This window comes from Pyxicephalus adspersus, chromosome Z (genome assembly GCF_032062135.1).
Source record: "Pyxicephalus adspersus chromosome Z, UCB_Pads_2.0, whole genome shotgun sequence".
Classification (NCBI taxonomy): Eukaryota; Metazoa; Chordata; class Amphibia; order Anura; family Pyxicephalidae; genus Pyxicephalus; species Pyxicephalus adspersus.
Window position 1 is genome coordinate 56,221,434 of NC_092871.1, and position 22,677 is coordinate 56,244,110.

The 22,677-nt window shown below is 37.8% G+C and overlaps 1 protein-coding gene across 2 annotated transcripts in view; it reads right to left on the bottom strand.

Annotated features, from left to right (window-relative positions):
• The window catches only part of NSMF (NMDA receptor synaptonuclear signaling and neuronal migration factor), a 51,628-nt gene that overhangs the window by 17,057 nt on the left and 11,894 nt on the right, over positions 1-22,677 (bottom strand). The window contains exons 2-6 of one of the 2 annotated variants that reach the window (XM_072431174.1): positions 16,812-16,873; positions 9,832-10,320; positions 9,313-9,388; positions 4,921-4,989; positions 533-585 (exon numbers count right to left, since the gene is read on the bottom strand). In XM_072431174.1, the coding sequence (XP_072287275.1) occupies positions 533-585; positions 4,921-4,989; positions 9,313-9,388; positions 9,832-10,320; positions 16,812-16,873 (749 nt within the window). The remainder of the gene's footprint in view (positions 1-532; positions 586-4,920; positions 4,990-9,312; positions 9,389-9,831; positions 10,321-16,811; positions 16,874-22,677) is intronic. The other variant, XM_072431175.1, reaches the window with a different exon arrangement.

Genomic DNA, 22,677 nt, shown 5'->3' on the forward strand with positions numbered 1-22,677 from the left:
ATTTTCAAGTCCCACATGTATTCTTTATTTTTCCTCTGTCTTTATTCATTATTGTGCATCTCTAACCTGTACATTACACCAGAACAACAACTGATTATCTCACAAACTGCTCTACCCCTTCATTATATTCATCTATTCCAGAAGCCGAAAATTCTGGGGTCAAACTACAGGTAGCCTGTTGCATAGAACATGCATGGCTCTAACACTGCACTGGTAGAGTGCTTTTTAATGAGACAAACTACATTTAAAAAAATTAGGTGACTATCATCAATTATTCACCAGTGATGAATTAAAAATAAAATAAAACATATGAACCTGGAAGATTCACCTGCAGTATATGTGAGATTCACTGCTTCAAAACTATAAATCTCTGAATGTGTTGTATATATTAAAGGATGATAGCCATGCTTTATGCTATATTGAAACATAGCTTATGCTTAGTCCTAGGTACGAATATATAATAATATACAGAGCCATTCCATACAGACACACAATGTAATGTCAACATTCAACATTCTTGCTCACTACTTACACTGAGCTTTCATTCTGCGGCTTCCAACCATCCGTAAATGCTTGCGAAAATTCCTGCAGGGCAGAAGAGGAGAAGGTAAGAGAACAAAAGGAAAGCTTTTATATATGATCTATTATATTGTGCAAGCACCAGCTTAGGACACAGAATTTCTTTTTACATTGAAGTGAGTATGTCTAATGCCTTCTTAGCTGCAAATACTTTCAATCTGATATGTTTAGCTGTCAGGACCAAAGAAAGGAAGCTTCAGTTCTCTGTCCTAGTCCTGGGTTTCTTCATCAGAGCCGCCACAAGGGAAAAACAAGGGTGAATCACATGTTCCTCCATTACCTGATGTTCTAGCACATCCCAATTCTATTTTCACCAAGCAGACTGGTGGGGTTAAGTATATGCAGCTGGGCAATGTGAAAAGTGTGAGACCCAGTTGTCTTGACAAGTTATCTAATTTTCCTTCCATTAGGACTGAGAGCTTGAAGATGACAGTCATTTTGGAAAATAGGGGCATTATCTCTTAGCCTACCTAAATCTAAAATAAATGGTCAGTCCTAGAAGAAAAAGAAAAACCTAACTGTGTAACTTTTATGAAAATACACCATCAGCAGACCACATGACCAATACATAGGTCACTTGATCCCTGAGAGACATTCCAGGAGAGCCATCCAATCCAAATAATTCTTTTAGTCAACCTCAAGGGGGAACCAAGAATCCTGGATTGTTTATTTATGACAGATTTTATAAATTGTACGTTATTCCTGCTGGACTGACCATCTTCATCAGAAATGAAAGTGAAGCTATTATTAAAACTTTACAGTGGATTATACAGTGGGCTAAAACAGCTGACTGTATGTACCCCCGGACTGCTATGTGAGGACCCCAGGAAAATGAAAACCTTAAAAGCACATCTCCCCTAACCCAACCTCCCCTCGCATCTTACTAAAACTCAATATGGCTACTTGTCACTTATATGTAATAAAGTGTGTGGTGCAGAAGGGGGGGAGGTGCGCTAACTAGACATTGGCTGCAAAAGTTAGGATTTGCATATTGGCATGGCTCAGGTGTACCGATCTGGAACAGACTGGAAATACCTGTAGGTTTCTGCTATTGTATATATATATATATATATATATATATATATATATATATATATATATATATATACTCTCACTAAAAATGTACTATAATGTCGAGCTGTAAAAACTGCAGACATGGAAATTTAAAGGACACCGATAAGATTTTATAGTCTTAAAGGAAGTGCTTACTGTTGTGCCGCATTTCATATAGAATTAAAGGACAAGTGCATTAAAATCTGATATTGAAGTCCTGGTGATGACAATTGGCTTAAGATACCTATCACATTGTGTGTCGGTTGGAGACCTGACACACCCCAAGGAGCCAAGATTTTCCAGCAGAAGTTCCTGTCCCTTTTTCTGGAAGACAGTGTGTCATCTTCTCAAAGCACTGCTACAGTCTCTGAAAAGTCAGTCATCTTAGCACTGATAAAAATAACAAAAAAAACAACAGTGGTGAAATGATTACATTTAGCTTCAATTAAAACTTTGAAAACTTAATAGTGGTGTTTAAAACCACTAGAAGCCACCATATAATTTGTTTCAGCAACCAGGATGCCATCATATCAGTTTTTAATGAAGTTTACCTTTAAAATGACTCCATGCATAGCAGCCATTACCATTGTTTTGCCTCAAATACGTCGGTGTCATTTACAAAAGCTCTCCTAGATCCAACAAACCTTAAATGGATTTCTTAAAAATAATTTCCTGTTTGGCAAATGTTTTCAAATCCATTCCTGGTTTGATGGATCACTCAGGTCCTTCCATGATAGTCTATCTTCTCCAGTCCAATAGAGCTTTATTGAATCAGAACCATTAAATCTCTGCAGTCAAAATAATATATATGGATTGATTGTATTTGACAGTCTAGATACAATTTTTGATACATAACTTTTGCTAAACATTTCTGTTTTAGGATTTTACTGCGCAGTTCTCGTTTCTGCTGGCCCACAAATTCCCAAATAGATCCAGTACCTTCAAGGACTGGATAAATCGGGGAGTTTGTAAACACAGAGGACCACCTTGTTTGTGAATCACGCATTGCAAAGATTTAAGGGTAGCAGAAAATAACGATAAAATAAATATTAGCTTTCTGTTGGTCACGTTTTGTGACCAGCAGATAATGTCTAAACAATTTGAGGGAGAAAAAAGAAAAGTGGTGGATGTTACCACTGCAGTTTAGATTTTTAAGTCCAACCATTTATGGTCATCTAACAGGTTCTAGGAAGACCAAATTCCTACATTGTCCTAAAATTTTCCTGAATGTGACCACATACAGACCTATTACTTGATTGTTCAGGCAGATTGCTACATTGTTGGAAGCAAGACAAAGCCACAGGTGCTGGGTGCAGAATATGGAAGAAAATAAAATCTTATTACCTTGCCTGCTATTACATCAATTGGTATTTTACCCTGAATAGGCAGATAAAACAGGTACACTTCAGGAGATTCATTTAGGGTTTCAATGACAAAGAACAAGCATGTACCAAGTGACCCTGGAAACCCTGACCTGCAGACTTCTTTAAAGTCAATGATTAGCAAGGATAAGGATGACAGTGTGACGAACGCGCGCTCAGCACGCACCCCTGCGCATAGACTTTCCAGCACGCTCAGCAACAGTCCACGCACCACCAGACTGAAGAGGGGCCATTACGGGGCAAGATTCACCACTCTGGTAACCCTTGACAAACACACCATCACAGGTAGACTGCCACCATGTGCTTAGAATATTGGAAATACAAAGATAATGAATAAATGTGTTTCAGAATACATCTCTGAGTTCAATCAGGGCCACTCTACTAGCCTTATCTGAGTTTTATGACCCCTGGAGTCACAAAACTCCAACTTACAATGGGTGTAAAAACTACAAGGACTGGAGGATGCTGGTTGTCAGATCAAGGAATATCTGATAAGGGGAAATTTATGACCCTGGTCAGGTAGAGAGACAATTTAAAACAAAGACATATTAGAGGAAGACCATTTATTATATTTAAAGGGAAAATCAGGACCTGTCACAGACAGGTCCGAAGCTTGAACCTCTGAAGATCATCCTGCACTCCAGGAACAAGTTTACAAGCCTCACTTGAACCCATATTATTGGACTGCTTCTCTTGGACCTCAGTTTGCCACATTGTTTATTGTACGCATATGGTTCCCAATTATCTGTAAAATGTATTATTCATCCTGCTCTCTCTTTGTTGGCACTACTCCCTGCACTCCCCAGTCTGATAACTCATTGTCTCTCTGCTCTTTCACTCTCCTTATTTCTCTGTCTCTCCTGTATCACTGTCTGTATTAGTCTGTCATTTGCAATCCCTATTTAATGTACAGCGCTGCATAATATGTTGGCGCTATAAAAATCCTGTTTAATATTAATAATAATAAATGAATCTGGCAGGCAAGTCTAATATTTTTATTCTGGAACAAGAATACAGTTTATTGCATTAGAAATTTATGAATTACAAAACATAGGTTTATGAGTATCTGCATGAGTGGTCAGAAAGCTTGGTATTTTTTTTCTAACAGATTAACAGAGGGTTATGATATCACTTTGAGACATTGCACCATACTAAAAAGAGAATTGACAGGACCCCTTTGTCAGTATGTGGCATTAAGCAGCTGCCATTATTAGGGCTGTCGTACATTAGCTTTCAGCATCGCTATGATTAGGGGCTTGTGCTATGGGTGTCAGAATTAGTTACATGCAGATTTGATCATCCTTAAGAAAACAGCAGTAAGATTTTCCACTTGAACACATTCTTTGAAAGTTGAGAGGAATGACAAGACAATGAATTTGTTAGGCAGTATGAGGTGGCATGTCAAGTTTTCCTTTCCAGCTATGGAAATTAAAAGGAGCTATTATCATAATATGTAAGGCCCCTTATTAGGAGGAGCTGGGGTTTCCTGTGTCAACTAATCAGATGCTTCCTTTAATTATTTATGATAGGTAATTTTACTTTTTATTAATGTCTGTGTCTTATTGTGATTATTGAGTACTTGTAGACCTCCTGGGAAAATGAAGAGATTCGATTAGATCTTGTTAGGTTATTATTGTTCTCTTTGATCCTATGGGAGGGATTTTCTTGCTTTCCCGACACCCAAAGCATTCCTGTGAGCTGAAAAGTAATTGTCACCAACTCACTTCCTTGGTGACAGTTGTTCGATAAAATGTTATAGTTGTTACCAACACATAAGGTACATTAGGCCTTGAGATATGTGAGCAATCCCACATCCTTGTCTATGTGTGTTTTATTTTGTTATATGGAATGGAAAATCCTATACAACACTCCAGCAATACACATGCAATCTTGGTGATTACTCTACCTCTGAATAACAGCTGCCGAGTCATTCTCTCTCTTCCGTCTCTTCCTCTCGGCATAGCCTCGGAAGGCCCTAAGAAATCGGTTTGTGTCATAACTAGCCCAACAATTGGGATACAAGCAAAAACAGCAGAATACTGGGGGTGGAGGCACAGAACACAACACCAAGGCAAACCAAGGCCTCTGAACTCACAGGTGAAGAAATGAACACAACACAGACTTACACTGGTCACACTTAACCCAACATAACAACTCCTTAAGTTGATTTAAACATCACTTATGACAACTGGGATATGAAGAATAGAAGGAGTATCTAGTGAAAATCTAGGGGCAAAAAGCAATATTTTCAACATACGAACTTTGTTCATCAATTAGCTAAGTTGGTGGGGGAAAAACTTATGGTAAAGTGCAGATCTTTTGGGGTTAAGCAGATGTTTTACTGTAAGTATAGAGCTTGCAAACAAGAGTTAATTTGGACTTTAATTGCACTTTCAATCATTAGACATTCACAATAATATTTATAACACCCATCTATAGAGAGGCTAACATGTGGAACTCCAAGGAAGACTAATATTCTATAATCGTGCCCCTACCATAAATAGGGATGACATCTATGATCTTTACCTCCTAATAAGACACCTTGTGACTGATAAAATATTATATATTAGTAAAATAATATATTCCTCAGGCAGTTTTTAGATCCCTGTGCCATTTGTCCTGCTCTACCCTACAGCCCATCACAGAAGGAGTACCTGGCAAACTGTGAGGCATTCATTATTAAGGCAGGTGTTATAAGAATATAATTGCAATGTACCAGTCTTATCATTCACATACGCCAGTATGTCCAATGATACTGGTGTATGTGTTTTTAATATTTTAATAAATTATGGTTTTATGAATATGTTTTTGAATGCCCATTAATGGAAGGTGCCTTTAAAGTCCACAATAACTGTTGCTTGTATGCGCTGTACTTTTGGTGATATTGGATGTGACACCATGCCCTCACAAGTTCCAGTTTTCGATCTACAGATGTCTAACTGATTATCTTTGGCATCTGATTGAGGCATAGCCAGACCAAAATGTGACAAGCAAGAAGCTATAAATCCTAAACACAGAGCAGGTACAGTGCCCAATGTAAAATCTGACATGTTCAGATGCAAGTAATGAGTACTTGGTCTCATAGAAGGATTAGACCTTGTCCAATAGACTGTTATATATGTGTGTTATTAAACTGCAGTAACAAATTCCATGCAATATTTTCTTGGTGTCTATTGTGGATTTGCAAAACACCTGTGATCAAAAATGGGCAGGTTGAAAACCCTATAACAACAGGGCCCACAATCTGAATTTCCTGTCCTGGTGCCAACACCAACAACATTAAACACAGAAACTGAAATACAAACTGGACAGAGGTTCTAATTTTTCTGCATTGCTCCAACATATGGGGTGCTTTCCGCATGCAAACTGTATTATGATGCTGCTTGATTATTTGACAATTTTTAGTCCTCATTACAGCCCCCATTTCCAAATCCGTGCTCATTGGGATAAAATGATTGTACAAGGTGGAAAACCTAGCTTTACCATTATTATTCTACCCTAAATATGCAGTAGCCTCCACCCTACAATGGAAATACCAATAAATATGACCCCAGCCATTGTAAGCCTGTAGTTCAGCATTTCTGAATGCCTAAATAAGGTTGCCTCATTGAGCCAAAGAAATCAAATTTTAGTGGAAGATGTAACTTACCACATTAGAATATCATCACACAAGGTCACTTTTTATTATTTTGGAAGCAACCTTATATATTAGAGAGGACAGTAAGCATACAGATGTAAAGGCAGCTAAAGAGAGAGCCATTTATTGAACATAAAATTTAAATGAAAACCTTGCTCTTTGTCCTACAATATTTGTTTTCTTTTTATTACAAGCAGAATTATTTACACATGCAGATGCTAACTTGGATTTGTGGAAAGCTGTATGGTTGATTGTACTGACAGCCTAAAGTAACTGGTTTATTTCCATATATTCCCATATACTGTCCTTCCAGGAGCAAACTTACACTTAGGTGTTGGAATATTCATTAAAGCGTATTGCTGTTTATTTGCACATAATAACCCAACTTATATTGAGCAGTTCCGTCCCAGAGGACATGGCTGCCCCATCTTCCCCTCTTATGCTTTTAGACAATATGTGTTATTTCCAACATTTCATAACGTATGACAGCTGTATACATCGACACAGGACATTGATCAACATAAACACGCCATGCAGTTCTGTGATAAATCAAATGTGCATGCATAGGGGACTGTGAGGGATGGATGCAGGCAAAAGATTTACATGATGCAGTCTACAATTTGTTCAAGCAAATACTTACGAGATCCTGTTCACATTAGGAGAAAGTGGAGAAGAGAAAAGGGGACATACAGTTACCTAGCCGTTTCATCTGACAGTTTGGGAAATGCATGATTTTTATTATAATCAGTGCGCCGAAAGAGAAAATATTCCAGGCAGGCAAAAACAAACCTATACAAGTCAGTAACCAAAACCCTAATAAATTTAATTTTTAAAACAGTTGATTGTGTCCTAATATTAGCTTTTTATTAACCCGTTGCTCAGCAGACCTGCTGAAAAGAGGGACAAGCAATGCGAACCAACCAGACTCCACTAAACTGCAGATCTCTCCCAATCAAACAATGACAAGAGAAATCAAACCTGAGAATACTGCTCATCCCTCATTGTCCAACCAATGAGTTGGAGATAGTGAGGGGCTAAGCAGTATTGTTTAATGGAAGTGGAGCACAGTCAGGTAACCATACCTTAACCTGACTACAAAAAAAATAGGTGCTGGGTTAAAAAATACAGCAATGCCTTAGGCATGTACTGGTGTTATTCCTGTCTATACGGACACACTGGGGAACATCAGAAATTTTTTATTAGAAGTTGTAATCCAGTCAACATAAAAGAACTCCGCAGCACAGCATATGAAAAAGTGAATAACCTTTAAATTTTTTAAACTCTTTTTTAAAATTGGCTTTTCAATATTCATCGAGGTGGACAAGCACATTAGATATATTTAAAGCAGTGAATATGAAATTTACTGCAGATAATCTTTCTAGTTTATGTGTTTAAATGACGGTGCAGTATATGTTTAGTGAATGCTCCATAAATATGCCTTCTGATAATATTTGTAATAGGATAATAATATATGCCTCCCAGGCCAGAACCATTGCTAAAAAAAAATGTTGAAACAACTCAAGTAATTGCATGATCCCCTTTCTGCTTCAACTTTTTGGCACCTCCATCCATCCTTATCAAGATATTATAATAGGAGGCTTCTTTGTCTGCTTTAAAATATGCTGACTTCTGCGGGTTTGTTTCCTGTTTAAGGGCTGGTCCCTCTCTGTCAAGATCCATAGACCTCTCGGTATATAAAAATGCCATGTCAGTTGGTTCAAACACAGGTGTGTGTTCAAACATTGGTGCCGGCTGACGATGGCCGGAGGCAGTCAAATTCTCTTTTGACGTTTTCGAACAGCGGATCTTCCTGCAAATGGTAACCATTAAACCCTGCAATGCGAAGCCGCTGGTCAGACATGTTCTTAGATTTCTGTTTTTCTACATCACCATTCTTGGATCTAAGTTAGGAATTGAAATTTAAAATGTTTATGTACTAAAAGGGCAGCTAAATATAATGCTGAAACTAATATACAAAAAAACTGCTTTGCCAGCTGAAAGGTTTTACAAGTAGTGCGCTCTGACTCACCCACACATACTGAGCTTTGCAGAATTCCATTTAATTTATAAGTGCCAAGTTGCTTGAAAATGAAAAAAAATAATGTATTTACTGCAAAGCTAATGTTCTTTTCGCTCACCAGTTCAGGCTAACTATGAGTTACTAACCCACTTTCTATGTGCCAAGGCAGTCATTTCCACACCGTTTGGGGGATGTTTTCATGGCAGAAAAATGATACAAACAACATGGGTTCCTCTGACATATTGTGACTGCAGCATTGTGTGACCAACCAGACATTGGGGGGCTTTTGAAGGGTTAGGGAAACAAAGGATTTGGGGGTGGTATTAGGATTCTAGCATTGCAATTTACCTTGAAAGTGGTGCAAAAGCTTGTATTTGTCAAAGGGGAAAAAGAATAGTCGATGTGTTTTAGGGGCCTAACCAATCCCTCTGTAGCAAACTTTGCTTTCCAATCTTTTGTCTCAGCTCAGCTCAACAGACTTTGAACCAAAATGAAGCAAATTAGAGGAAAATTATTTTTCAACTTAAAAAGTCATTTTTCCTCCTATGATCTTGTCTAGCAAACACTCTGTGTATAATGATTTTGAGGACTTTTAATGTTTGCGTTGTAGGATATAGAATATGTTGAATGGTATTACTTACGCTTGCATAGTTGTGGTGGCAGTCTGAAAGGTAAATAAATTTTCTTTAGGAAACCAAGTCCGAATGGGGACATCATCTGTAAGACACAGACTTACACACAGTTAACACTTATGAATCATTGTCTAAAGGACATTTATAAAGTTTTTCTGTTTAGTAATCAATAATTACTTGTTTTTTCTAACAGCTTTAGAGTATCTGTACAGTGTACCCATCCACTAAAAATTCATAAATCTCCAGCATTCAACAAAATAACAGCCAGTGATTCTGTCATTAGTTTTTGTTCGGTTGTGTTCAGGACTTACTTTTTGGAATCCCAAGTAAAGGTTTCCAAATCAGCAGCAAAAAGGAAGTCAGGCAACTAGCGTATTGCATGGGTAAGACCCACAAACAGCTCTGTATCATTAGTAAGAAGAGTCATTTCTAAGGCGGATTCATCACTGTGTGCGATTCCAAAAAATACATAAACTATGTTGAGAAATTGGCACATTTGTAACATTCAGTCCATTGTCTAGCACTCACCAGGCACTCTGTCGATGCTGTACATGCGTTCCAGCTTTTTCCTGCGCCATCCGGACTCACTAGCTTGGTGCTGCTCCAGATCAAATGAGTGTTGGGCTGGCACTGTGAGCTTGGAACAGTTTGGGCACTCCTTGGAATTCTGCCGGCTTCCTGACCAGCTTTTACAAGACCTGGTGATATTGTGGGCACTGCCCGAGTTTTGCAGTGGTTGGTGATGGTGACTGTAATGATGAGAGTGGTGGTGCTGTCCCTCCTCCTGGCCTGACTTAATCACTACCAGTTCCATGCTATCGCTCACATGGTCGGGCAACATGGGTCTTTCTCCAGAGATGGTGTACACACGAGGTTTAGGGCCCTCGCTGGGCACCTTTTCCCCTCGTTCCTCTGAAAAGCTTCGGTCTAGCTTGCTGTCAGATATGGCTGAGAGACGGCGTTTGTTCTGAGATGCTTGTAGCAATTCCGGGGAATCTTCCTGGACAAGTAGATGGTCTAGAGGGAATCAGAGATACAAATTATAAAGAAATAAGTTTCCCTAAATTCTAAATACTTACTTATTTTTTAAAAGACCTTACATTTATTTTATGATTCCCCCAAAAAAAATGTGTTATAGTGTGTTTCTGATACCCCTGTATAGTTGTCTATTCTGGAGCTGATATGTAAAGCTGAACTCCACATATATAGAAAAACATAGCTGAAATGCAAAAATGTCTCCTGTCTTACCTGCCAAAGGGTGGTTAGTGGTCAGGTCAGGTCAGTAGCCTCACTATGGCAGGTAAGTGTAGCTCGGTCATCAATATTGCTAACTGGATAATAAAAGGGCATCACCAAACTGATGAGGTCATCACTTTTTCTGTCAGTAAGCTCCAGTGTTAGACTGATAGAACTGTACAGTACTATCCCTCTCCCTCCTTTTCCCCAGTCCTGGGCAGATGATGGGTGCAAGCTATATATAAATAAACATACACAAACATATACAAGTCTCTGTACACAAAAATACCCAAAGGGTAAAAAGAGAATCAGACTATATTATATCTTACATGCAGTAACTCCCAAATATGCGTCTTATCTATTCTACTGCATTGCAGCTTATAAATTATTATTATTAATATTATTTTAGAGTATTTATATAGCGCCATCATATTAAGCAGCGCTGTACAAAGTCCATAATCATGCCACTAGCTGTCCCTCCTGGGGGCTCACAATCTAATGTCTCTACCTCAGTCATTTGTCTTTAATACTGTCCAAGTGCCGAGATTCGAACCAGGGACCTAGCACTGCAAAGGCCAGAGCACTTACCTCTGAGCCACCGTGCTGCTCAATTGTTTTGATGTATTGCAACAGTAAGACACGTGTAAAGGATACAGATGAAGAAAGTAAGTGGAGAGAGAATAAAACATTGAGAAAGCTATAGTTATGTTTTAGAAAGTTTGCAAAGTTTTACATACACATCTGATTCAGTCAGAAGATGACTGTTCCCCTACACCAGGTTTCCTGCAGTGCTTTAGTTATAGACAGTCTATAGGCAGGCAGCTTCTAATTATTCCAATATTGTCACATGTTTAGTTTGCAATAAATGGTTATGTGCTATCAAATATGTTTGGTAAAACAAGAGATTTAAACATCAAATTTATATCAAAATAGGATTAGCCCCAATCAATTTTCCTTTAACCTGACACATAAAATGTATAATAATTCAAGGTTTGATGAGACACTGTATGATGCACAGGATGGCATAGGTAATCAAGAACTTAATACTAGTTTCCTGGAAGTCATGATAATATTCTCATGTTAATATTTAGGCTTCTTAATCACTTATTTTCACTTCCACAATACTCTGTACAATAGATCTTAGAATGGGAGAAGAAGAATTAGGACACAAATTAGGGCTACCGGTAAATTGATTTCAGGAGTGAATAGACAGAAGTACAAATCCATCATCAGGTAACCCCTCTCCTACTGTACGTACTATAACTGCAGACTTGTCAGCACGTTGACATCTAACTAGTGGTGTATGTGCCCAAGCGTTGTGATATCCCACACACAATACAATTGTGTAAAGCCTTAATAATTTGCAAGTACAGTGGCTGTTCTTTATGATGACAGCATTACTCAGAGGTACTAATTAGGAGAAAAGCAGTTTGCAAATTAGGTTCTTACAATAATGTAACTGCACAATATTTTTTTTAAAGGATCTTGTATTTATTTTCTGACTTTTTGTTTATATTTCGATGTTCTCCTACATTCCATGTTCTCATACAACTGCACTTGCAAGCTCATGCTATGGGCATTTTAATGCACACCGCAACATGTTGGCAAATGTCATTTTAATATGTTTTACTTTTATATTTACCTGTTCTTATGTACTACCATAAGCAATAAGACATAAGGCAAAATGCATTGGAATTGCATTTGGTTAATAGAGAATTATCCCAAGTGCTGCAGGATGAAATGTGCAAACTCATGGGATCTTTTTATTTTAAAGATATAAAATAATTCTAGAAGCACAACAAATTTTTAGAATAACAATCCTTGGTAAATCATAATCTTCCTGGTTTGCAGTATATAATGTGCAGCTAAGCCACCAGTGAATAGCAGCGAAGCTTTCTTGGTGTCAGCAGCCAAAAGGTCAGTAGCAGAAGTACAACACAGCAGTGCAGAAACGCTGAATAAACATCAGCCATGTAGTGGTAATTCAAGGCAATTTAAATTCCTGTAACAGTAATTAAAACCGGCTTAGGTGCATTCTCTGCTCACAGCTTCCAATGTTCTGAATGCAATGCAAAACAATAGAAATATGTATTCTGTAACCAGCACACTAGAATGGAGTATGACTTTAGGAATCAGGAATACCATGTTTGCATCCGACATACTATGACATGCTTTGCAGAACAATACTTTATCCCCTATTAAATACAAGGGCACTGCTAGCTTTGTCCTGAAAGTAATAGCTGACTGACCTGGATTAATTATACAGAATGGTAACATCAGAATAATGTGACAACTCCTGATCTATATATGTCTGTTTCAAGTCAGTGACTCAGAAAATCTGGATGCAACTGGATTAGAATGACTTTCAGGGAACTGCTTCCTACCTTAGATTAATATTAGAATTCAAGGGAATCAGAAAAATGCACTTCACTGTTTACCTGCCACTCTGTTCAATTACTCTTGTGATCCAAACACAGACAGAAGGGTAATATTCCAATTTATTGGGTTGGCTTTGATCTGCTTCTGCAATTGCTAGGTGTTTGGCTATTACAGAGTCCATTTCAAACTGGTCCAAGAATGTTACACTTGTCCCAAATGAAAAATGAAGCAAATTGGTCATTCTGCAAGGCAGCTAGCATTATTGTTAGAAAAAGGTCAGCAATGCAATAGTCCCTGCATATCAATTATGGAGGGTTTGCTTAAAGCACACCTGGAAGAGATGTACAGGGTCAAAGAAACAAACTGCTCTATCATCTGACTGTACAATCCACAAAACAATGGGAATTAGTTTGGTAGCTGTAACTCACTGCTGTAAGGAGGTTGGGGATTTTTACATGGTTATATATGTTTTTCTAGTTTCTAGAACACATATGCTTATTTCACACATTTTTTTCAAAAGAGCCAAAAAAAATCCTTCAAATTGCAGCCACAAAAATTTAGTTTACCCTCTCCTCTCCTTGAGACAGTGCTGGTGAGTAACTACAGAAAAGTAAATTCTCAATTAAATGACCTGAATACTAGAACATTATATTTGAGTTATAGGCTTATAACACCCATTTTCTCCTGAAGACTATTTTTAGAAGTGGTTGAAAGGAGTAAATGATTTGGTCTCCATACTGGGACACTCCTTGCAGCATCTCAAGTTGTTCTCCAGCTGAACTTCTTCCACACATGAATGCATGTATTCTTCAAACTGAGTACATATTTTATTTGCCCAAATCTTTAGGGGACACAGATTGGAAAAATACATTTAGAAGGTTGTATCCCTTTCATATGCTATCCAAAATAAAAAAAAAAAGGTTTTGGCTTGACATACACTATAAAAACATCCCTTTCCTTGTAAATTTCTACATTTAGCATGTTCTGCCACATCGGGACTATTTATCCACTTTGTACTTTCCATTCTCAGAAGTGACATGTAGAGAAGCCAAAAAAAATAAACACCTATAGGCATCCAGCTAGTCAGGCATTGTCACTCAAGGTCACAGCAACAATGCACAAAGAGATCCCAAAACACTTGTTACAATTGTGTAACAAAGAAATCAGTGTACTATTGGGCCTGGCACTTAAACCACTGCAGGACCAGAACAATGAGACCTTTAGGTATGATCTTGCCATGGTTCCAAAGAACAGGGTGTTAGCCAACCAGGTTTCAATTGTTATATAAACCTGGAGTTATATAAACTTGGAAATGTTAATGCCTTCCTTACTTGGCCTGTAATAAAAAAGTGTTTTGTTTGAGCCCACTCCACAGCATCCACAGTACACTGAATGCCATAGGGAACACCAAATTGCAAGCCTACATCCTGGACATACATGGCATCTTTTGTGGTATTTACAGAAGGAGCTTAAAAGCCAAGAGCAAATAACTTTTCTAAAACCTAATTGCCAAATTTCAATGTACAGATGTTATCTGTTGGTGTATTGCACTCTGTTGGTGTATTGCATGCTCTATGAGCGGCAAGAGGGCTTGCCAGACAGTGCCTTTACAGAACGGCAATGAGCAGCTGCTCAGTTATTTTATATAGATGTTTATTTTTTGCATTTGGGTTCTTTAGTGTAACCTTGAACTGTCTGGGAAGGTTTATAACAGAGCAAAAGACAATCATAAAAACTGCAAAAATGAAAAACATTGGCAAACAACTCACTGATAGCAGTTTTTAAAACTGACAGGGTAAAGTACAATGGGTATAAGTGAAGCGGACCAGATTTTCATACAGGTCCTGGTCTAGGATAGTAGGACTACCATGGTTCTCTTTGAAGATTCCTATTCATCCAGCTCATTGTATATCTATCAGTAATTAGTCACAATCAGCTGGGCTTGTTCCTGTGATGTTGAAGATGTTTAACAACTTTCATACAGGCCCTGGTCTAGGGTGGTAGGACTACATAGTTGTCTGTGAAAGTTCATATTTATCCAGGTCAATGAATATCAAGTAGCAGTTACATTCAACTGGACCTGCTCTTGTCATAAAGAAGATATTTCATAGGTTTCATACAAGCCCTGGTCTAGAATGAATGGGCTACCATGATTGTCTTTGAAGGTTCTCATTTGTCCAGGTCATTGTATTGTTAGTAGTAGTTAGTCACATTTAACTGGACTTGTTCTGGTAATGCTGAAAAATGCTATTTCATGTTAACGATTTTTTGAAACTAAGGAATCATAGACACAGCCGGACTTTAAAGGGTATTATCATCAGAAATTCTTAAAAGGCAAATATAATTTATTTAAACACATTAAAACAGTTTTCACAATAATTACAAGGAGTCTAAAACCAACTATTCTAATGTATTGTTTTTATAATTGTTTTTGGAATAGAGTAGTTTCAGTAGAAGAAACCTTCACAAAAATAAATTATTCAATACGTTTTAAGGCTACTCCTTCACGAATAAGTAACCATGGTTCCAAAATCTCCTAAATATAGGAGATATCAGTTGCTTAGATTGCACACAGCACCACTCACTGAAAACCAAGGGAAGACCCAATTGGTAAGGAAAAACTCCAGCATGATATATACACCACATCAATAGGGTTAATATTCACTGTAAAGTAAATGAAGGGAAAGGACCAGAAAAAAGTGGTGTAAGCATGGAAACTTTTAGGCTAAAAAAGCCTGGCTTGTTTCATGTTAGAATGCCAAATGGGGTTGAATGTGTACTAATAGCATTACCAAGACACTTATCCAACCAACGTTATGTTACTGACTGTTAATACCACAGCCTTGAGTATAATACCAGGACTGCCAACTCACCTACTAGAACTATCTATCCAGGTTGTTGCCCCTGTGCAACCTCTCCTGCTCTGTATACCTTTAACCAAACTCCTAGCAGACAAGTAAGATAAGGAGCCAATCTGCCCAATGTTTCTACCCCCTTGATTTTGGTGGGAATACATTGTGCCAACTTTTTATTCCATCCCCAAGCTTTACTTGCTTTAGGTGGTATAAAATTTTCATAATACTAAAGCTAATGGCTGCTGGTGGCAGCAGAATAAAGTAGTTTGGTAAGAAGACAGAAAGTATAAAATTACTGAGCACATATTTAGAATTTTTTATGTGTAATAATATGACCTTAGGGTTAAATAGCATTGAAACAATGAAAAAAACGATGCCATTGGTGACACCTTTCCAAGAATACTCATTGCATGGCTTTGACTTAAGGCTGAACTCCAGACAAACAGATAACTATGCAGATCAAATACATAGGAAGAAACTGCTTCGAATGCAAAAGAATTTTTTTCTGTCCTTCAAATGCTAACTACAGCACAGTTCTGCCATAGTGTATAGCCTGTCTGGCAAGGAAAGGGACCTTTTTTAATTCTGCTCAAAGTTGAACAACACTTACAGGTCTCGTTCCTCTCCTGCCTGTCACCACTCTTTCCTGTTTTTTGCATGTTTCTTTTTTCTGGTTAACACATGAGCACTACAACCCAACTGCCTGGTTCTCACCTGCTTAGTGCTATAAGTACCCCCTCAGAAAGAAAATATACACATAGAATATTATACAGAATACACACTGCTTAATATTTTCCTCTTCGAGAGTTTAGCTTAACTTTTAGCTATCACTTTATTTTACTTTAGATTTACTTTTATTTAATTTGCTTGGTTGGAAAACAAACAATTAAACAGCAGTATTTAATGAATTCCTGAACCGTTTATCACACCACAGCGTTATTAATTTTTAAGGCTCATATTTTTCTGTGCACCTTTGCTCACAGATGTACTTTTCCTAGTCGATACTTATTATAAAGTAAAGGAAAAAAGGCTTCCTACCTGAACCATTCCGGTTGTCAGGATGAGTCTGGGACAGATATTCTCCGAAAGCCCTCGCTGCTCTGTCATTGAAAACAAAACAAAAAATAGATTAGGGTGAAAACAAGTCTTGAATTATAAATTTTTAAGAAATCCAGTCAAATGTCAAGTCACTCACCTGAAACAGACCTGTTGTTATTTTACCTTTTACCTTTTTATACAGAAAAGCTTGGGGCTTGTACCTCCAAAAACTGCTCTCGTTACTTACAATCAATATATTTTTTAAACAGAGGAGAGGTCCTTGTGATAACCTTACTAACCCTTCTTTGCACTGGTGTCATAGTGACAGAACATAGAAAAGAACTTCCTAGTGGGGTCACAACAAAAAAAAACAAAAACAGAAAAGCGCTTTAATTTGTGGTCAGCATTTAGCAATCTAATGAGAGCTTTCATACAAAATATATTGTTTTAATGAAGTTCTAATGATCACTACTCTGCAAAGTAATAAACCTTGATTACACCAGAAAATTGTTATGATTTTGCAGATCAGATCAGCTTTAGACCATGGATGTAAAGAAAGAATCAATCATGATCATAAAACTTAAATTACAGTTTATTGAATCTTTGTCCACCTATAAATCTGCTAACTTTTAAGACTACAGAGTCATTCCAATATTGAGCATGCTGATACTCCCCACCCCCGTCCTAGTAGTAACAGTAGCAAATTGCTGAATATAAAAAGGTTAAGATTTTCTTTTTTACAAGTTTGTGATCTACAGATCTGTAAAATATCTCTGGGGTAAAATGTTGAAATGTTAGAAATTAGAGAAAGCAGAGTAAGCTGGAATCTTGCAACTGCTAACATGCTGCCTAGAGGGTAATGCTTCCTGGTAATATATCACAAATATTTGAACATAAACCTATTCAAATATAAACCAAGTTGCCTTCATTTACCTGAAAATAAGAAAACTACATTGAATCATATATAATCTTCATATATCACCACTAATATTCAAAACAGTAATCAACAGAAATTACATTAAAATAATTTGAAAAAATATTTCCATAGTATGTTTTTTTAATTAAAATACCATTGTCTGTTTACTTTTTGGTTTTTTTACAGGTAAAGTATTTTGTTATTCTGAGTTGGTTATGAAGGGTTACTTGTTCTCAAATGATCTTTTGTGCATGAATATTGCTAAGCATCTCCATTTAATGCAAAGAAACAGCTGCAAAATTAAGGACATTCTTATATAACACTCGCTTTTATAAAGTCTCCTTGCCTTTTGTACAGTCCATGGGATAGAAAAATACAATAAAGTATAAAGTTTTAACAGATGTTGTATCCCATGGGCTATTGCATGGTCAGTAGGGGGTCTATAACGGAATATGGAGAAAAGGGGACTATTAACATAAGAAAGACAACTTTACCGCAAGAGCAAACATTGATAGTGTAGGAGGTATTACTGAAAATATTACTAGTGGTTATTCGTTTTGTTATGGAATTCAGAGTTGTAAGTCATTACTATGGCTAGTATGGTCATTTTGCAATCCATCAAATTAAAACAACTACATTTTTAGAGAGAACGTTTTTATTTCCCCTGTGGCAAACTTGCCATCGGTTGCCCATGTAATGCATTATGTGTTTTTCTCTAAGGGTTTGTGAAAGCTTGTACTTGATGGGCATTTTTTTTTAAATTCTAATAACAATGTAACACTAGAACTCTCCCATGAGCCAACTCATAGATTACCTTCATTGTTTCTACCCTGCGGACTATTCTCTTGAGCATGAAGTGACCTTATTGTTGGCTATATGCAACAGTCCTCAAGTCGCTATGAGTGCAATACAATGAGCAAAGGCTGCAGGAGGCTGATTGCTTTATCAAGGATAATGATGTAGACATTGAATGCCGATTAGTGAACCGGTTAAACTTTAGCCAAATTCCCCTCTTTGCAAGAGAAACCTTATCCCAGTCTTACTGGCCTACACATAAATTGACTTCCTCGCTTGTCTTCCTCTTCCATCTTGTTCTTTACATTCCTGAACACCCATAATCATCTTGTTTGTCAGCCCACGCTGCATTTATAAAAATAAACTATTACAAGTGCTGCTACCACCCACAGCTAGAGCTTTCCTTGAGATGCCCCCGTGAACACGGATGTCCACCACCTAAAAAAAAAAAAAAAATTTACAGTGGGATGAAGATCCCCTATCATACTCTTACCATTGCTTAGATGCTTCATCAAGCGACTGGTGTAACAGACAAGGAATTTCACCTCAATGACAGCATTTATCTCTAGCGGTTCACATAAAGTGATGTAATAATTTCTACATTTCTATATATATCCTTCATACCTGCTTCAGAAACGAACACATTTAAGAAGAAGGCAACAGAGTAGCAAGTGGGGATTTTTCCCAATACAACACCAACATTCTCACCAGATGTCCAGCAGGAGAAAACCAAGCAAGCTTATCTCGGTGCCTTCACATACCTAATATGGTGGTTCACACGAAGCAAAATGTATGGCTAAGTTACCATCTACTGGCAAAATTTCCCTGCAGGGACTTACCATATTTTGATGTGTGGAAGATACAAGTTGCTCTTCCACATTACACTTTTTTTGGGCTTCCAAGGTTGGACCAACCATGCAATGTTTTCATCTGGAATGCCAAACTCCAACAAAATAATGGGCCAATTTGAGAGAAATAATCCCTGAGCGGGCCACAATATGGCTGCTAAGGGCCTATTTAAACCTGATCTCCAAGAAAATATTGAAAGAAAACTGTTCAGAAGAGCCTCCCTGCAGTTAAACATGGCTAGAGTTCCATATCTTCCCCCACATGTAGACACATTATAAACACAAAATTATTTATAATGAAAACCTTAAGTATCTCACTTTAGATGGGTTCCAGCATTTTGCATCACTATACAGCAGAACACAGAGCCATAAACTTGTTTAATACCTTGTAACAGCACTTCGGCATTACATCCCTCATCTCTAAAAAACTCTACACAATTGCAATTGTATGCACACAAACTAACTAAAATCATGAGTACATTTTGGAAAATCTCTAATCACCAATATGTATTAATTTCTTCTTCCATATGAAACAGAATTAGGATCTGCTAATCTTCCCCATCAAATCATTTCTGGGTAAATGACTAGACTTTGCAGGAGCAGCATTTTCCCCAGGAAAAACATTTAATTGCTTTCATTGCTTTTATTTATTTAATTATTAAGGATGTCCATTAGAAAATTCCACCATTCTGTCAAACATATTTTATTTTTGAGATTTTACTGCAATTGTTAACATTACCAGACAGCAATCAGATGCATTTTTCAGGGAGACATCCTAGAAAAGCTTTAGGTAGCGCTCCTTGTCCTGCTTTGTGATTGATTCTCATCTAACCCTTTCATTGAAGAAACCCTCTGCACAAAGAATATAAGCTTTTTCTGTATGAGATGAAGAAGATTTCAATATCTGGACTGAGTAACCTTAAGCTGTCTGTATATATATATGTATATATATATATAATATATATATATATATATATATACACACACACGAATATAAGGGTTGTCCTTATATTCGACCTGATTATGGCTGTTCAAATTCAGATAAACCCTGCCTGGAAAAACACAGGATTGGACTTCGCGAATTTGTGTGTAAAAATATGTGAAAAAAAAGGGAGGCTTTAATGTTAAAGTAATTTATTGAATGTGTGTGATTTGTGTAACTAACTTACTTTTTTACGGGTTATCCCACAATGACAGGATGAGTCCCACGGCTACACAGCGGTAGGGATCCTCCTGTCAGTGTGGGATCCCCGGGCACCAGAGGTTGAATGAGGACAAGTCTCCCCATTCATTCAACTCTAGTGCTCTGTGATTGGCTGAGGAAAGGAAAATCATGATGACGCTTGAGCTGTCATCAGGGTTTACCTTTCCTCAGCCAATCACTCTCATCTGAGTTCAGTTCCCACGGTCACCGGGCTGTACTTATCATTGATAAGTACAGCCCGGGGAGTGTGGGAACTTGCTGTCACAGCTGATTAGAGGCATGGGAGTGCTTCCAGTCAGCTGTGACTGCAGATGAACTCTCAATGGAGTTTCTCTATTGAGAGTTCATCTGCAGTTCAGTTCCCATGGTCACCGGGCCGATAAGTACAACCGCAGTTACAGCTGATTTGAGGCACGCGAGTGCTTCCAGTCAGCTGTGACTGCAGATGAACTCTCAATGGAGTTCAGTTCCCACGGTTACCGGGCTGTACAGCACGGGGAGCGTGGGAACTTGCGGTCACGTTACGCTGTTCCGTAAGTGTTCTTGGATAGAGATATGTAGTTTATGGTACCCTTTCTCCATGTGACAAAAAATTGTTTTATATGACCTAATGGGAGACGGATTTGACAGTGGAATGGGATCTACAAGATTGACAAATATTGTCTGATTCTCTGGCTCTGATTCATCACGCAAAATCGGAAGCTCGCTCGCGCATTCGTATTCGTGTTTCGAAATCGTACGCCGTCGCGCAATTCAGCAACTGAATGAGCTTGCGGCCGGAGCCGCGCATCTCCGGCAGCTTTACACTGGCGAGCTTGCATGAAAAGTCACTGTTCCCCTAAAAAATCATTCTTTCTAATAGCACACATATTACCCTTACCCCTAAAAAAAAATGCACTGTTGAAATGTTTAAAATATTTATGTGCGCTAAGAAAAAAGCATATTTTAAAATCACTTATTTCTTTTCTGTTAGGCAAGAGTTAACCGAGTTCAGCTCCTCTCCATAGGCGCCTATATGAAAGCTTACGATGCCTGATCGGAGGAGCCGCTCAAAGGTAAATCTTGTGACTGACCGCGCGCAAAGCCATCGGACTAGATTTTCCCACAAAAGTCACAAACACACACACGTTCTTTATAAATAAATATATAATAAATAAATATATATAATATATATATTTATTTATAGCGCAGCTGAAATCTAATCGCCTTAATTGGCAGATTCGCGACCCCTATTGCTCATTATTATCAAGGCAGGAATCCGGCTGGCAGCGAGGAGGCGAGTGTACGAGCGCACTCGACTCCAGACTGCAGAAACCCGGCTCGCTGGAAGCGCGAACCTACGGGCGTCCAGCGAGCGCGCATTTCATTGATGAATCAGGGCCTATATTGTCAATCTCTTTAAACACGTCATTAATGGAGGCCAATTATAACGTTTTGTTAAGATCGTACATGGTGTCTGCCCAGGATTCAAAAACTTAATTCAACCATTTTTCTATTGTGTTATAGAGAATGTGGACGGCCGGGCACCGTGTTTCATGCATGGGGGACATGTCATAAGTTAAAACATTCTGGATTCTTATCTATAACCTTATCTATACAATTATGCAAATGAATATTCCGAGAAAGGTAGAAAGTGCTTTATTTTCTAAATTAACAGAGTCGATACCTAGAACACATAGTAGATTGGTCAAGTATAGTCTATTAGTGGCCCGTCTAACAGTTGCCTGTTACTCGAAGGCATCATCTACCCCTCTTGATTTTCTCCAAGCATATTCTAAATTGGATCATGACAAACGACAAACTAACTTGTACCCTGTAAAATAATACAAACAAATTTTATAAGAACTGGGACCCTTGGATAGCTTATAATCAACATTTAAATCCTTTGTGGAAACACCTGCTATATTTACACTTTACACCCTTCCTTTGTTCTTACCCTAGCCAGACCCTTGAGCGGTACTCGTTCTCATTTTTTTTTAAATTTTATTCTGTTTTTTGGATTGGTTCTGTTATAATTTATTTCTTGAAGAAAATCTCTGCACAAATTGCTAGTAATATCGCTAATATATTTTATCTGTTTATACAGTTGTTACACTAGCTTTC